Genomic DNA, 17,113 nt, shown 5'->3' with positions numbered 1-17,113 from the left:
TTCCATCATTTTAAAATTTTCTATTATAATGCCCTGCTTATTCTGCCTGTCATTAACCATTGTGACTGACTGCCAAGAATCGATAGTCTACTGCAATCTATTACTGGCGGGGACGGTGCATGGGGCACTGGAATACCACCAAAGCTGAGCTTCCCTGAGCATGGCCAGGCTTCCGGCGCCCCGTGCACCCTTGGATCCAGTGGGTGCTGCTTGTGAGCTGGGGCTGCACCAGTGCGCCTAGCTCTCAGCCGGGTGGCTGCAGGGGAATTGCTGCTGCTGAGGGAAGCACCTGGACCCCGCAGCGCATGTGTTACTTGCTTTGGTGTGGTTTCTTTGGTGTATTTCTGTGATGACATGAAAGAAATCTAGAGTTTTACTTCTGTTTAAATATTGCAGTAAGATCCCCAAGGATGTAAATTAAAATAATAATAATTCAAAACTAGATGAAACCAACAAAACATTTGTCATTACATTTTTATTGCAAAATTATTACTTTAAATACAGGATTTTAGGATAGTGATTGACCGAATACTTTAACAGAATCAAAAATTCTCACCCTTCAAATGGCTACGTAAAGCTGTCCATGTGTAAACACAGGCTTAGGAATACAAGCACATATTTTGTCAAAAGTTTGACCTTGTGACTTGGTTACAGTCATAGAATAAGAGGGCCCTTGTATACGTGACTAACAGCTCTTGTATATGTGAGGAAATAGCCCATTTAAGTGGCTTCGTTGCCCATTTTTAACCATTTAAATGTGTAATGATGTACAGGTTCGGTGGCATGTTAAGATTTAAATGAGTTTTTACATAGCAAAGTAAAACACATCCCATGTGTATTAGTTTTCTTCATAACATATTACAGCGCTATTCCTCACATGTACAAGGGCCCTATCTGGAGGAGGCGATGGGGATGGTACATGGGGTGCTGGCAGCCTGGGGGTGCTGGCAGCCTGAGGGTGCTGGAGGAAGCTTGGGCTTGGTGGGTATTCACTGCCCCGTACCCCATCCCTGACACCTTCTCTGGCTGCCATCACACCCAGCTGCCATCCCACTACCATCCCGGGGCAGCCAGCCCATTCCCGGGTGGTTCCAGGTGGTGGGAAGGTGGCAGGGACGGTGCACGGGGTGCTGGAAGCCCACCAAGCCTGAGTTTCCCTGAAAACACCCAGGCTTCCAGCGCCGCATGCACCGTTGGTTCTGGCAGATACTGCCTGAGAGCTGGGGCTGCACCCGAGCAGCTAGCACCCTGCCCAGCCGGCCCAGTGGGGGTCTGCCACCGCTGCGGGAAGTACAAGGCCCTCCTACAGCTCAGGGGCTGTAAGACCCAGTGGCAACTCATGCAGGCAGGCTCTGCCAAGTAAAAAACCCCACAAAAACAGTGAGGGGCCTGATCTTCATTTTTTTTCCTCCCGGTACCTGCCTGCATCTCGCGTGGCTGAGGAGTGAGCTGCCAGTGGTTCATGCAGCCCCTGAGCTGCAGGGAACTCCAGTGCTTCCCGCTGTGGTGGCGGCACTGCATGGGCAGCACCCACCCGCTGACACCCGGCCCGGCAGTCCTGTGGGGCACCATCACCATGCAGGGAAGCACTAGAGGCCCCCAGCAGGTCAGATCCCACTGGCAGCTCTCCCTCTGGCTGCAGGAGAGGCAGGCAGGTTCTGGAGGGGAAAAAAGGGGAACGGGCCCCTCACTGCTTTATTTCCCCACCTCTCAACCCTGCCCCCTCACCCCCGTGCCCTCGTCGGACCCTACCCACTCCACAGCAGAGCGCCCCAGTGCTTCGTTCTACCTCTAAGTTGTCTACATATCTGTCTGAAATGGTCTTATTCTGTCTGCACTTTTGGTTGTTTCAGTTTCAGCATTGCGATCGGCTGCCAAGACAACTAATCAGAGTGCTCCAGACAGACAGAATAAGTCTCTTGTGATGATACATAAACATTTTGACATGGGATTGCATGTCAGGTCAAGAGAGTTAACATGACTATGAGTGGCGTGACAAGGCAGGTAAGTTATTGGCTAGAAGACTTTAGGCAGAGGCATCAAATAGCAGATCTCTGCAATAATTACCTCCAATGATAATACAGTATTAGATTAGAAGCTATATGAATTAGATTTGAATATGTCAAGCAATTGAACTAGAGAAGGAGATCACGTTACAGAAAGTTACGGAGGTGCTGCATTTCTTTGAGAGGGGAAAGCTCTGGCAGTTTTCCATCTGAATTTTAGAAACCTTTCCGGAAAAGTCTGGCAACAATTATTATAAACTATGTACAGTGAAATAGTTGAAAATGGAATTCTGTCTAGAGAAGCAAGAACAGCTTTATCTATTTGTCTACTCAAGAAGTGAAAGAAAGGTTTAACATGTGGAGCCTACCGCCCAATCTCAATATTGAAAGTTGATAACCAGTTTCTCACAACATGATGAGCTCTAAGACGTAGTAAGGTGATTCCATTCTTGATACATGCCGTACAGGTAGGTTCTATAAAGGGTACTTTGGCCTCGGATAGTTCACACAACTGCCTGACTCATCAGCAGCTGTTCTCTCACTACACTGGCAAAGGTGCTATGATTGGAGTTGTGGGAGAGCTGTGCCTGGCTGCATCTGATTCAAAGAGACTGGTGAGTGTAATCTCTGCTCCACATGGAGGGTGAGAGGCAATAGTGCTGAACAACCCAGTCCCAGGTGACCTTCCAAACTATTTGAACCACCTTGGATTGACAGACTGGTTTCATCCTCTGGATGCCATAATTTTCTGCCCTGTTCTTAACTGTCTGCTTCCTTGATGCCATTTTCCATTTTCCTGTTATTTCATTTGGGCCTTCCAGCTGATTGTGATATTTAGTAAAGTACTGCATCGGTATTATTGTGTGTGCTTCCCATTGTTTACCTGCCTTGTCATTATCATTCTTTATCCTCTTTATTCTCATGTTCCTCTTAGTCCTAAAGCAGTCCCTTTTATGTTTTTGAACCCTTAATCTAATTTCAGTGCGTCTCTCACAAACACCAACCAAATTCAGAGGGGTGTCCCAAGCAGGAGTCCCCCGCAACACCAGTGCTGCTGGTCAGTCTGGTTGAACCTTAATCCTCCTGTCCACTGGTAACAAGTGGGCATCCTGGGGCCGGTCAAATCGTTGACCCACCCACTTGTCTCAGGGCTAACTGCCCGCCTCCCTCACCTGCCACAACCTTGATGATACAGGTGAAAGATGAGAACGTGGCAGGAAGCTGCCCATTTACTTGCACTGTGTAACAGGAGGCCCTTCCTGACCACCTATTTCTGGGCTAAGCGCCCGCCTCTCTTTCCTGCCACACCGTGGCAATACAAAAGGATGGTCTTAATTAAGCGGTAGGCTGTCCATTTCTTGCCCGAATGCCTGGGGATGTTATCTGCAGCTCCAAATCCTCCCCTATGCTGCAGCTCATGTCTCACAGCTGGCATCCCAGTTCTTAGCATCTTTGGCCCCATCCTGGGCCCCATAATCCTCCAGTCTGGACCCCAACTGGCTCCTTCCGATCAGGCGGCCTACTCCGCCCTCATTCTGGGCTGTCTACCTCCCTGCACTCTTCCCCCTCTCAGGTGTGCCCCACACCCCGGGACCTTTGGCCACACAGGCCCTGGCCTCCCCTCCAAGGCCAGTTAGAAACCCCAGGCCCTTGGCTCTGGGCGTCCCTCACAGTGGGCCCCTGGCCCTTTTGACCCTTCTGGTCCTGGCCCCAGCACTGACCAGTTGAGGGTGCCTCAAGTCAGGATTGTGAGCATCTAGTCCGCTCTCTCACAGGGGTCCGCTGTCTCAGGCCTACTATGGGGTTACCCACCTGGTTGTGGGAGCTGGGGTTATAAAGGCGCCCCGACCCGCCTTTCACCGGGGTGGTAACTGGCCTGGCATTTCCTGGGGGCTCCCACGCCACTAGGAGCCCCACCAGGCCACCCATTCCCGGCAGGGTGCAGTTTTCGGTCGTGCCCAGGACCAAGAGCCTCCTAGCCATCCCCATAAGCTCTTTCCCTTACCGCCTGGTTGTTCCTGCTGCAGCTCAGCGAGGCAATGTTTCTGCCTCGGCTGGCAGCAGCAGACTGCAGCCTTTATATACAAAGTTGTCAAAATGACTGCTGCCATCAGGCACTTGCTGGATGCCTGACCCAGCCCTTAAAGTGGCAGGCACTAGCAGTGCCCTGCCACACGCTGATACCTAGGGCTTATATACACGGCTCCGACCTCCCCTACACCGTGTCCCATGCCTCGCAATTGGCATCCGTGGCCTCACACCCAGCCTTTGCTTGCATCAGGATGGATGGCGCTGCTGCGGAGAGATGGGGATCCTTGAGGCACTCTCCAGATGACTGTGCCTCTGCAGCTCTTTGGGCAGCTGATGGAAGCATTTCAGGATTAGGAGCTTCCTCAGTACCCTGACGGGAATTTCCTTCTCCTGCAAGGGTACAGAAACCAGTCAGGGACTCCAGGGCCACCAGGGACAGTCAGGTAATGACATTGGAGCCAGCACAATCCCAAACCAGCCCAAAGACATGTCTACCAGACGCGTTGTCCCCCACCAAACACACACCGTCTTTAGCTTCCCTACCCAGAAATCACCCTCTCCTTGGCTAGAAGTGAGAGAGTGTGTCCTGCCACTCATTTCCTGAATCCAACCATGCTGCTCACCTCTGCCCCCGTCAGGTGACCAGATTGCCCCAGGATGGCATAGAGCAGAACCACCCCGGCCTGGCTCACGTGCAGCATGACATGGTGGATCCCCAGCAGTGCCCTCTGTGCAAACGCTCTCCTCTGGTCTTCGGAGAGGATCTTCCTGAAGGCCTGAAACCCACAGGACACAAGGCATTGTTGCATCCCAGAGCCAGGCTCCCCGTCAAGGAACTGGAATGCGTTGCCCTTTTGATGGGCTGTGGGGAGGATGAGAGCCTGGCTGGAGCCATGGCAGGTCACTCTACTCGACAGCCTTTCAAATCTCTCAGAGGATGCAAAGTCCAGATAAGGAGAGGAGGACTCAGGTCTTGTTCCCCTCTCCTGCCCTGGCCTTCTCCCTGCCTTTCACATGGGGCTGTCAAGTAGCCTGGGATGGAAGCTCACAGTGCTGCCTACTGAAACCCAAGGGGAGGGTGGTTCTGCTTTTTAACTGTGGAGAGAAGAGCACAGCTTGTCTGCGCTTCTGCACAGAATGGGACTTCCTGCAAGGATCTGTTGGAGCAATGGTGGGTGTGTGCTGGCTGCTTGCCAGCCCCAGGTCAGAGCTGCCCAGCTCAGGACCTCCAGTGTCAGTCAGGGAGGGACAGTGGGGTCCTGCAGTAACTTCCCTCCCAGGGGATTGTCCTTGGGCCACGTCAGCGTGACACCATGCAAGACATACAAACCATGGACGCGGCTAGGACTCGGACATACAACCATGCACCCTTGCTCCTCGCTCTAAGCCTGACAGAGGGTGCTGTGGGCTGAAGGTAGAGCCTTCCTCCTGAAGGCAGGAGGCAGGTATTCCAGGGAAACACAGCCCCATCTCCTGAGCTGGTGTACAGAATGGGCAGAGCATCCTTACCTCTCCCATTGTGGCCAGATCGATGTAGAGGAGGATTCGGTGTAGGTGGTGCTGGTGCTGGCTGATGGGCCACAGCTCCTGTGCCTCTTGGATGTCTTGCCCTAGGACAGAGAGAGGCTGGTCAGAGCTGCTGTTCTGGCTTCAGAACTGAAAACATGTGAGCGCTCTGAACTGCAGACCCTGGGATTGGTGCCATGGTACAGATGATGTCTAAGAGGGGAACCTCCCGATCTCACTGAAGCCAGGCTGTAGCCCAAGGGTTACGTAACACCCTACAGTCCCTCCCCTGAGTTCAAGGCTACTGCTCCTGCCCTCCCTGAGGCCACTTTGCCCTCATGTCTCCGTGAACTCTCCCCCTATGTCAACTTCCCAGCTTGCAGACCCTGGACAGGCTGATTTTCTTAGGTGATTCCCACAGCTGGACTCAAGGTTTCCATACCCTTCTGATGCATCAAGATCTTGTAGAGGTGGGAGAGGCCCTCCTTGGCCTGGCGGCTGATCTCCTCCCCTGGGTCGCTGATGCACAGACCCAGCAGGGCCACCAGGTCACCCACCAGGGGCACCTTGGGCGAGTCCTAAGGAAAGGCAGAGGACAGGAGAGTCCATCTATGTCTGACCGGCAATCACCTCAGGCTCTCTGGGCCGTGTGCATCTCCTGAAGCCTGAGAAATAAATATCTCTGCCTGCCATACAGCAGGGAGCCAAGGGTCTAGGACCGGGCCCCCCTGAGGACTCCCTGCATTTGTTGCTCCAGGAGGAGCAGCAGGGCTCCTGAGACAGGCATGAATCTGCCTGGAGCACTCTATGGCAGCTGCTGCCCTCTCCTGAGACAGGGGCTCTTAGCCAGGAGCACAAGCCCTTGAATCAAGCACAGCCAGTTCCCAGCCCTCACTCTGCCATGCAGGGATCCTCTCTCCTATCCCGCACTTACCGCTGCCACTGCTATCCCACAGGCTTTTTCACCAGCCCTGCCTCTGCCTAAAGTCAGGACCTGACACAAGGCTCATTTACCTCAAACCGTGGGAGGAGGGAGACTGCAAAGCAGAGCAGGCTGGTGGTGATCTTGATGGCTGTGGCTCTGTCCCTCTTATCTTCCAACTGGAGCCACAAGGTCAAGTGCTGTGGGTGGAAGAAGTTCATGGCAGTGGACACGTGCTCCTGTTGTACCAATGATCCCCACCCCCACCCCCTCCTGAGTGCTGACCCTTTAAGCCCAGGGTAAAACATCAGCCTCAGGGGGCCAAACTCTGTAAGAAGGGATTGTTGCATCCAGCACGGCCCTGCCCCCAAACGCCCTTTCCCAGCCCCGACCCCTCCCTCTGCATCTCAGGGATGGTTTTTGTCTCTTAAAGCTGGGACCAGACTCTGTCTCAGGGCTGCTCCTCTCCTCCCTGAACATAGACAGCATGACAGGAAGGAGACAAAATCCTGTATCCGTGCCAGGCTCCAAAGCCCAAATCCAAAGGGGCATCCTCCACTCTGTGGGTAATCCCTGAGGGATCGGCATGGTGAACTTGCACCAGACTCTTGTCTCAAGGAAGGAGCCAGGGATTCTTCTCTGAGGACCGGCTCCTGCAGTGCACAGGTCATTGAAGCTGCCCCCATCCTAAACCCAGCCTCTCCCCATGGTGCTCACCTGCCCGATGAACTGCAGCCTGGCCAGGTTGGGGGCAGTTGCCAGCAGACACCTCAGCGTGGCCTCCAGGTACTCCACGCTGATCCGCTGCATGCCCTGGAAGAAGACAGAGAGCCAAGAGGGTCAGTGCTGGAAAGTCCTGTGCCATGTCTGCCAGGGGATGGCTGGTGGGACTGTGCGGTGAGAGAAAGAGGTACCTGGATGTGCTGGCTGTTGTGCCCTGTGGCCATCAGGAAGGTCTTGTGGAGGGCGGTGTAGAGGAGGCGCGATTCCAGGGCTGGCTCCAGGGCTGGCTTCAGTTTGCTGTCAGGAAAGAGGAGCCTGTCTGCATGGAGCTCTGTGGGGCTGGCATTGGCTCTGATGTGGGCAGGTCTCGACAGGGAAATAGGCACCCAGAGGCGACAATATGAATTGAAACCTCAAGGAAGGCTGAAGTGTGCCAGCACCCAAGGGTCAGGGTTGGCCCACTGACCCCTCTGTTGCCCGTCCCACTGATCCTTGACCCTCCAACAGTATCCACACTGTCGGCCCTTTGCTGAAGGCCCTTGTGTCATCATTACAGGGAAACTCAGTACCTAACCTGGGGAAAGGACATATTCCCACCTCGTCGGCAAACCAGGGGAAATCTCTGGAGCTGAGCAGTGCTGCAGTTAGTGCAGCTGGGCAAGTGAACAAGTACCTGAGGATGCAAACAACAGCCATGCTGTAAGGAAGGATGGTGCTGGGCTCTTCTTCACAGTCGGACAGCTTGTCAATCAGCACCTGAGAGACGCATGGGGGAACGTAAGAAGGAGACCTCACAGTGCTCCTGGGGCACCTGGATGCCACCGCCAACCTGGGCCCCCCCTACCAGTTCTCTCCTCCGCCCTCACTGAACACGGCTCTCCTCTTCCCTCCGACATGCTCATGAACACCCTGTTGGTCACCCGGTTTCCCCACCCGCTCCCACATCTGTCCTCCAGCCCTCTCATTCCCCTTCCACCCTGTACTCATTCACCCCACAATGTCCCGCTTCTCTACCCCCTATCCACACACCTAGCAACACCTGCCCTCTCCTCTTCACTCCAGTCCCCATTCACACATCCTCTCCTGGCTGCTTAACTTCTGACCCGAAGCAGCCAGTGCTCTTTTGAACTCACCACAATCCTCTCCACAAGTGCCGCTTTGCAGCAGGGCGGCTCTAGGGTGTCCTCGCCCCTCTTCATTGTAGCCAGGCACAGCGTGGGGACGGCACGGAGGAAAGTGAGCCCCTCATTCACAGTCTGCATACACCATAAGTTACAATGGGAAAAGGCCGGCTCATAGCCAGGAACCTGCCTGCCCTCCCAAGGGGAGCGTGGGGCTCAGATCTGGTGGTATCCCCCGTTCTCAATCCACATCTCCTCCTGGGCAAATGGGGTCTGGCACAGGGATGGGGTCTCTGTGGGGAGGGGTCCCCAGGTTGTTTGGGACAAAAGCACCCCCGACGAGGGTCCCAGCCCACGTGGGCTGCACGTGCCCATCAAAGGCTGTGGCTCACTCGGTTCCTCCTCCCCAGAGGGCCACATGGTGGGAGAGTGGACGGGCTGGTGCTGGTGCTGGTCCAGCTCTGGGATGTTCCTACCTGGTCCGTGCTCTGGAGGTGCCGTAGGATGACTGAGAGGGCGGCTTCCTCCAGGTAGGTGAAGTCCTCCCTCTGCTCTTCCTCTGCCTTGTAGAAGGGCAGGACTGTATCTGCAGGGAGAGGGAGAGACTGTGATGCCTGCTGCTGCTGAGGGGAAACAGAGGGGCAATGCAGAGGAGAGGTGTGTCCACGTTCCTGCAGCCCAGGAAATGGCCCCGTGGCTGCCCAAGTGCTATATGGCCCCTCTCCATGCACTACCTCAGGCCCCGCCTGTCCCAGCACCCCAGGGAGGTGCCTGCCCCTCTGGGAGATTTGGGGACCCTCACGTACAAGGCTCCCTCTTCCCGCTCCCCACCCAGGACCATGTCTGTGGCCCACACTGGGGGTGCGAGGCCTCCTGTCACTCAGGCTGTTGCTCTGCCTGGGATCCCCCGGCCCCATCACAGAGCGACTCACCGCACTCAGGGGTCACTGCCCTGTTCGCACAGGACGTCTGGGTGTCACCTCACCTCTGGCAGTGGCAGCATGTTGCTGGAGGCCCACAGCCTCCTGGGAGCTGTCGCTGTCCTCCCTGGAGGAGCTGGAGCCCAGCTTGAACCAGGGCCTGTGCAGCTCCTGCCCTGGGGAGCCTGGCTTCTCCTCCCAAGCCACGTGAGGAGTGGCCTTCGGCTGGGCTTCAGCGCTGGGGTCCTGGCTGCTGTGTTTGGGGCTGGAGCTGCGCGGGGGCTGTGCCTGGGTCTCTGGCAGTGCTGGGCCCTTCCTACCCAGCTGTATCCTGGGCCACCTCCATCGGGGCCTGACTGGCTCCTCTCCCTGCTCTTCCGTGGCTGCTGGAGGTGCCCTTCTTCTCCAGCCCACGAGACAGTGCCACCACCTGCCCTTCCTTGATGCAGCCTCTGCCTGGTGGTGGCCGCCCTGCTCCTCCTCCTCAGGCTTCTTCCTGTCCTTCTCCTGTCCCGGGGCCATTCTTGCCATCCTCTTTCTGAGGATCTGCCTCAGCCTCTCCATCCTGACACAGAAACAGTTAGGAGTGTGGGTTCAAAGCTGTCTCTCCCTACTTGTCTGTCTGCCCCTTCCCCGAGCTGGGTGACTCCCCCACATCCCATGCTTTCCCCTAAATACTGGGTGCCAGCTTTTGGCTGTCAGAGGTTTGCAAGCTGTTGGCTCAGGACCAGAGACCTTCAGTTAGTTTGGACTAACAACTCCCTCCTCCTGCCCTTGCCTGCTCTCCTCATTCAAGTCAGGGGGACTGAACGTTGGGACTCAGGATACATCCTGGGAAGTAGGGCACCTTTTCTGGGAGCTGTGAGCACTCAGAAACTCCACAGATTTGGGCCCCCCGGGACACGTGGCCGGGGGAATGGCCCCTGGCAAGGGAGGTGTTGGGACCTCCACTCCTTGGGGATGTTTGCAAACACACTGATGATGGTGCTGGAGAGCCCCAGAGGAGATGTCATCACTTCTGGGCATATGGTTTCCCGCCCACAGCTGCTCCTCCCTGGCCAGAAATGGGAAGGCGGCTGGGACAGGCTGCGGACCACTCACTTGCCCTGGAGGGCTGGCGGCCTGCTAGGTAGAGTCTCGCAGTCCCTCTGGCTGGGTTCCTCGCCTTCTTCTGTGGTCCTTGGCCTCAACGGGTCCTGCCTCCCAGGAGTCTCTGCAGCTGCTGGGTGCCTCAGTAGATGCAGCTAGGTGGATGTGTCTTGTACCTGGAAGGGGACTCTGCCATGTATTAGGAGACTTGTTGGAATATGCTGTCGTGCACTGCCCCTTCCCCTACAAACACATTAAACACTTCCCTTTCTCCTGCATCCCTCCCCCTTCCCCCTTCCCTTGCTCTCTCCCAGGCATAACTGCCCCTCCCTGATTTCCCCTTACAGCCCTCGGTGGCAAAACTGGATAAAGTTGTACAGGTCCATTGCCCCTCATGTCTGCTCTTGGCCTGTCTTCTCAAAAGGCGCGCTCCCTCTACCTTTTCTTACCCAGTTCCTTTTTTCCCGACTAGGCCTGTACCCATGTTCTGCACCCTAAGTACATCTAGCATGATATCTCCTTAACCAACAACTGTTGTTGCCTCTATGCTGGTGGGGTGCCAGATGCCATCCGTCCTGGCTGCATAGGGGGACCTGGAGCAGGAAGGATTTGGCAGCCTGGAGTCACCAGGGCAGGCAGAGATGGTCTGAATCAAAAATAAAATACACAGACAAGGTTAAATTAGCACAAGCAATTCCTATCATGTGCTATTCAGGGCTTGGCCTCCAGAGTGACTTGGGCTCCTCTGCACTGCTCATGCGCTTGGGAGAAAACATTAGTAATCCCCAAACTGAAGTCAGAAAAGACCATTGCTTCAATGCCAGCTTCACAACCACCTGCGCCTCAGGGTGCATTGTCTCATTACCTGATCCTCAGCTGCTTGTGCAGGGGAAAGGTGACAGGAAAGAAATCCTCCTCTGGAACAGGCTCTCCTGGGACTCGGTGACGGTCACCAAGAAAATCACTAACAACAACAAAAAGTGTCTTTCATTCTCATGGATTTGTCTGAAATAGTTGCATCTGTTGACTGTGGGGCAACGAAGGAAGTGAATCCTTCAGTGCGATCAGTGAAGAAGGGTGGGGATTGAGCGACACCTCTGTGGGTTGCAATGTTAGGAGCTGTCTACGCTGTTAGCTAATAGTTTCATGGGTGAGTTTGAGGATGTGACAGGCAGGAGGAGGAAGGAAGACAAACATTTCCTAGACGAAACTGCATCCTTTGGAGCCACAACCTGGTAATCTGAGGTGTGATCCTAACGTGGCGCTCATGTTTGGCTGCCCTATTTAACCACGGGGGGCATGGCCCTCTACGTCAGACCTCTTGAGCGTACGTTGACAACATTTCGTAGAGGCAGGACACTGACTGCCGTGCTTCCCCTCTTTCACCTCTGTCAAGGTTCGGGTGTTAGGTGTGTGTTGTGGCAGGGTTGAGAGCAGGCTGGTACAGGGCTCGGCTAATGGTGTGTATGGGATGGTCTGAACAGGGCTGATGCTGCCTGAGGAAGGGGTTGCTGAGTCCTGTCTGCAAGCCTTGCTCACCTCATGTTGTGGCAGAAGAGGGGGCAGCTTTCCCCATCCCTCACTTACCCGCTCCTCTCCAGATGGAGAACAGCCGTCAGCACCGCTCCGGCCGCCGACTGCAACTGACTGCCGTTCCCCGGCGCCGGCGCGATGATACGAACGCTGCCGCGGCAACGCCCGGGGATGAGTTCCGCCAGGCCCCTCCCCCTCCCCCCAGGCTCCCCCGCCCCCAGGTCCACGCCCATTTCCTCCTTCGCCCACGCTGCACGCTCCCCGGTGGCCCGCGGTCCTGCGAGCACATCAGTTGACCCCCAAGTGAATTACTTCTAAGGGATAGAGAGCTGAGCCGGAAAGAATTAAGGGAAGTGCTTCATATATCAGGTGTCAAATATGATATGAAATACTCCACAACTTTTCCCGTGAAGTTGGAGGGAAAGGAGAAATGTTTCTTTTCTCCCTCGGACACGTGGAAGGAGCTGGAAAAATCCTGTCCTGATCTAACACGAAGAGAGACAATCACAATTCCTTGAACAAAATTTTTACGTGTCTGTTTATTTTAATATGTAGCAAACCCCCCAGATTTTCTTTTTTTCTTCTAAAATGCATTCCCTCCCCTTCCCTAACCGTTTCTGACATTTCCCCCCCCCTCTCTATTCCCTATAGATATGTATAAGTGAGCTAAGACATAGGATAAGCTTCAGCATTTCATTTTAGTAGCAACCCTGCTCTGGACAACACCTACTAGACAAGGACCCCTTCCCAGCCTGGAGAGGCAGCTATCCCCCCTGCCCCCTCTTCCACCAGGGACTTGCACTCTGCTTCTCTTCCCCACCTGGACTCCAGCCCTTCCACTGAGTCTCTTTCTCCTGCTGCCATTTTGAGAGAGAGAGAGAGAGAGAGAGAGTGTGAACCAATAACTTCATGGGGCTGTGTAGTGTGTTGTCTGTTTAACAATCCTGTTATTTTGAAACCCCGAGTTGAAACCTACATCTACTCCCCGTCAATTTGTGGCCATTGTTCCTAGTTACTCCAGGGGGTGCCCTCGTAAATAGAGCGTGTCCTCTTCCCTGCTGCCCTCCCCTGATGAACGTATAGGCAGCCACAGGATCACCTCTCAGCCTTCTCTTGCGAAGACTGAAGAGATCTAGGTCCCTCAGTCTCTCCTCGTAGGGCCTTGCCTGCAGGCCTCTGACCATACGAGCGGCCTCCTCTGAACCCTCTCGAGGTTGACCACATCCCTTCTGAAGTGCGGCGCCCAAAACTGGACGCAGTACTCCAACTGTAGTCTGACCAGTGCGGCACAGAGGGGAAGCATCGCCTCCCTGGACCTGTTCGTCATGCACCTCCTAATGCATAATGAAGTGTGGTTAGCCTTGTTGATCACTTCGTCACATTGACGACTCATGTCCGTCTTGGAGTCAACTCCCTTTCCGGCACCGTGCTGCAGAGAAGGTCATCCCCCAGCCTGTACGTGGGTTGGTGGATCTCTTTGCCCAGGTGCAGCACTCTGTACCTGTCTTTGTTGAACTGCATCCTATTTCTTTCTGCTCGTTTTTCCAGCCTGTCCAGATCTGCCTGGATCCGTTCCCTACCCTCTGGTGTGTTAACTTTGCCCCGTTATTTGGTATCATCTGTGAACTTGGACAGGGTGCTCTCCACGCCCTCGTCCAAGTCAATGATGAAGACATGGAATAGCACCGGTCCAGGGACTAAGCCTTGCGGGACTCCACCGACCACATCTTTCCAGGTCGATATCGACCCGTCCACCACCACTCTCTGGGTGCGACCCCTCAGCCAATTTGCCACCCGCCTGACCGTGTAGTCATCTCCATCACAGCCGCTCAGTTTATTTACGAGAACAGATTGAGATACGGTGTCAGAGGCATTCTTAAAGCCTAGGTAGAGGACATCTACCTCGACTCCTGCGTCTAAGCATATTGCGACCTGGTCATAAAAAGAAACCAGGTTATTCAGGCAGGATCTGCCTGCAATGAATCCATGATGATTTCCTTTCAGCATCATGTCCCCTGCTGGGCTCCCATAAATGTGATCCTTAATGACTTTTTCTAGAGTTTTCCCAAGGATAGTGTTGACACGAACTGACCTATAGTTTCCTGGTTCCTCCCTCCTCCCCTTCATAAGATCTCACTATTTCCAGCTTTCTTGAAACAGCTGAGCAGCAAAGAATTAAGGGAAGTGCTTCATATATCAGGTGTCAAATATGATCTGAAATACTGCACAACTTTTCCTGTAAAGTTGGAGGGAAAGGAGAAACGCTTCATTTGTCCTTCAGACACATGGAATGACAATCTTGTCCTGATCTAACATGAAGGGAGAGAGTGACGATTTCTTGAAGAAGATGTTTCTGTGTCTATTTATTTATTATTTCTTTAATTAGTTGTGCCGTATTGTGGTAGTGAGATACAGCTGCTGGAGTCCAGAGGCACTGAAGGGACAGCTTCCCCTCCATTTTGTGAGGCTGCTGAGGGGGAAGCTTCCCCTCCATTTTGTGCGATGCTGAGAGGCAGCGTCCCCTCCATTTTGTGTGATGCTGAGAGGCAGCATCCCCTCCATTTTGTGAGGCTGCTGAGCAGGCAGCTGCCCCTCCATTTTGTGAGGCTGCTGAGGGGACAGCTTCCCCTCCATTTTGTGCGATGCCGAGAGGCAGCATCCCCTCCATTTTGTGAGGCTGCTGAGCAGGCAGCTGCCCCTCCACCTGAGAAGCCTTCACAACCCCTGTTACTGAACAGGACAACTCTTGGGCTAATTACCTGAGAAGAAGCCAAATCCAGGGTTTCTTTACTTTAATTGTACAAGGAGTCTTTAATTAGTTGTCATTAGTCAGTTATACGTATACCGAAGGCCACTTTAAATCTTTTAACAGTTACTAGATAGATTGTTGTTTCCTGAAGGCTGAGGTGCTCAAGAGGTTGGCTATATAGTAACATTGTTTTTACCTCTAGACATTTCAGCACAGGCATTCAGGGAAGTACATGACATGACATGACATGACATTATTACCGCTTGCCTTACTGCTTTGGTTAGTGGATTTTCGTACCTTAGTGAAATTAGTAATATTAACACATGGTCGATGGTGCAATAACAATCTGTTGTAACTATTTAGCGTGTGGAGCGGTGAGTGTGGTCGTGTTAGTTGAAGCCATCAGGGACCTGGATGTGACCAAGCAGTGAGATATTGCTCTGGGGGTTTCTTGGTTACGTCTTGTCTTTGCTATGTCTTGTCCCTCTTTGTCCCCAGCAGTTTGGCAACTTCATTCAATGTACAAAGGGGAGAACTAATGACAATGACTGTCATGTCATGCAATGGGAGAGCACTGAATGAGCCCACCGAAGGGATGAAAATGCTCAGACCGTTACCATCTCTGGACAGTCGGATTGCTTTGTTACAAGAAATGCATTTAAAAGCTGAAGATGATTATAGGCTAAAAAAGCGGTGGGTATGGTCTGAATCCCACTCTTCACGCAATTCTTGAAGCAGAGGTACAGCTATATTAATTCACAAACAGATTGCTTTCACATTCATTAACAGATGGGTCGACTCTGAGGGGAGGTTTGTACCACTAAGAGTAGTGGAGATGCTACCTTTTTGTCATACAGTACCAATATGTCAGCAACAAAGTCCAATCTTTTGGGTGGTGATTGGAACTGCGTATTGGATACGGTGCTTGAAAACTCAGTTACCGTTAATAGAGTCTATCAGAAAACTGAAAACAAGCCCTCTTATTTATTAAAAAGACATAGGATTGGCTGATATATGGAGGCATAACCACCCAGAGGTGAGAGACTACACCTGCTTCTCCTCAGTTCACTTATCGTACTTCAGGATTGATTATTTTCTTATACCCAGTCTTTGGTTTCTGCCCGGTCTCTCGTTCCTTGTTTAGGTGCAGAAATACACAACATCTTAATTTCTGACCCTGCTCCCACTATAAGAGCAATTGATTTAAATCATTGTATGAAGAACAAGGGAAACTGGAAGCTTCATACTTCATTGCATAAGGATACTAAAGTCTGTGAGCGATGGAGAAATGGATCGCTTAGTTTATTGAAGAAAACAGGCATTACCTGTCATCTGCTGTGATCATTTGGGGAAGCTCAAAGAGCTACTTTTAAGGGGATAATGCTTTGACCAAATACTGCTAAATGATTTCTTTGATCAGCTTCTAAAGGTTGTTTTTTTTCTTCAGCCAATTCCTTTTTCTCTTGCTTGCCTGTTTGGCAGTCTGTCATATTCACGTTCGCTAGATGGACTTCTCAGTGTTCTAGACATTTTAAATGTTCTTTCCCAAAATCTTCTTATTCCAAAACTTCAAATGTTTCTATTATAATGACATGCTTATTCTCCCTGCCTGTTGTGATTGGCTGCCAAGAATCGATAGTCTACTGCAATCTATTACTGGCGGGGACGGTGCATGGGGCGCTGGAAGGCCGCCAAGGCCGAGCTTCCCTGAGCACGGCCAGGCTTTCAGCGCCGCGTGCACCATTGGACCCAGTGGGTGCTGCCTGTGAGCTGGGGCTGCACCAGTGCACCTAGCTCTCAGCCGGGTGGCTGCAGGGGAATCGCTGCCGCTGAGGGAAGCACCTGGGCCCCCGCAGCGCATGTGTTACTTGCTTTGGTGTGGTTTCTTTGGTGTATTTCTGTGATGACATGAAAGGAATCTTGAGTTTTACTTCTATTTAAATATTGCAGTAAGATCCCCAAGGGTGTAAATTAAAACAATAATAATTCAAAACTAGATGAAACCAACAAAACATTTGCGATTAAATTTTTATTGCAAAATTATTACTTTAAACACAGGATTTTAGGGTATTCACTGACCAAATGCCTTAACAGAATCAAAACTTCTCACCCTTCAAACGGCTACATGAAGCTGTCCATGTGTTAACACAGGCTTAGGAATACAAACACATATTTTGTCTGACCTTGTGACTTGGTCATAGTCATAGAGTAAGAGGGCCCTTGTACACGTGACTAACGGCTCTTGTATATGTGAGGAAATAGCCCATTTAAGTGGCTTCGTTGCCCATTTTTAACCATTTAAATGTGTAATAATGTACAGGTTGGGTAGCATGTTAAGTTTTAAATGAGTTTTTACATAGCAAAGTAAAACACATCCCATGTGTATTAGTTTTCTTCATAACATATTACAGCGCTATTCCTCACATGTACAAGGGCCCTATCTGGAGGAGGCGATGGGGATGGTACATGGGGTGCTGGCAGCCTGGGGGTGCTGGAGGAAGCTCGGGCTTGGT

The 17,113-nt window shown here is 52.6% G+C and overlaps 1 protein-coding gene across 2 annotated transcripts; it reads right to left on the bottom strand.

Annotated features, from left to right (window-relative positions):
* Positions 1-455: 455 nt before the first annotated feature.
* Positions 456-12,031, bottom strand: LOC132246434 (maestro heat-like repeat family member 5). 2 transcript variants are annotated; one of them, XM_059719536.1, is made up of 13 exons: positions 11,906-12,031; positions 10,331-11,282; positions 9,295-9,794; positions 8,786-8,895; positions 8,322-8,444; positions 7,862-7,944; positions 7,380-7,485; positions 7,183-7,278; positions 6,558-6,665; positions 5,986-6,121; positions 5,547-5,647; positions 4,661-4,813; positions 456-4,427 (listed from the first exon to the last, which is right to left on the bottom strand). In XM_059719536.1, exons 3-13 carry the CDS (start codon positions 9,791-9,793, stop codon positions 4,284-4,286), a joined length of 1,659 nt encoding a protein of 552 aa, XP_059575519.1. In that variant the 5' UTR covers position 9,794; positions 10,331-11,282; positions 11,906-12,031; the 3' UTR covers positions 456-4,283. The 2 variants fall into 2 exon arrangements, with proteins under 2 accessions (XP_059575519.1, XP_059575518.1); XM_059719535.1 differs by having other exon boundaries at positions 10,331-12,031.
* Positions 12,032-17,113: the final 5,082 nt, after the last annotated feature.

This window comes from Alligator mississippiensis, chromosome 16 (genome assembly GCF_030867095.1).
Source record: "Alligator mississippiensis isolate rAllMis1 chromosome 16, rAllMis1, whole genome shotgun sequence".
In the NCBI taxonomy this organism is placed as follows: domain Eukaryota; kingdom Metazoa; phylum Chordata; order Crocodylia; family Alligatoridae; genus Alligator; species Alligator mississippiensis.
The sequence above is the reverse complement of the archived record's forward strand: the minus strand, read 5'-3'. Positions and strand labels throughout refer to the sequence as shown.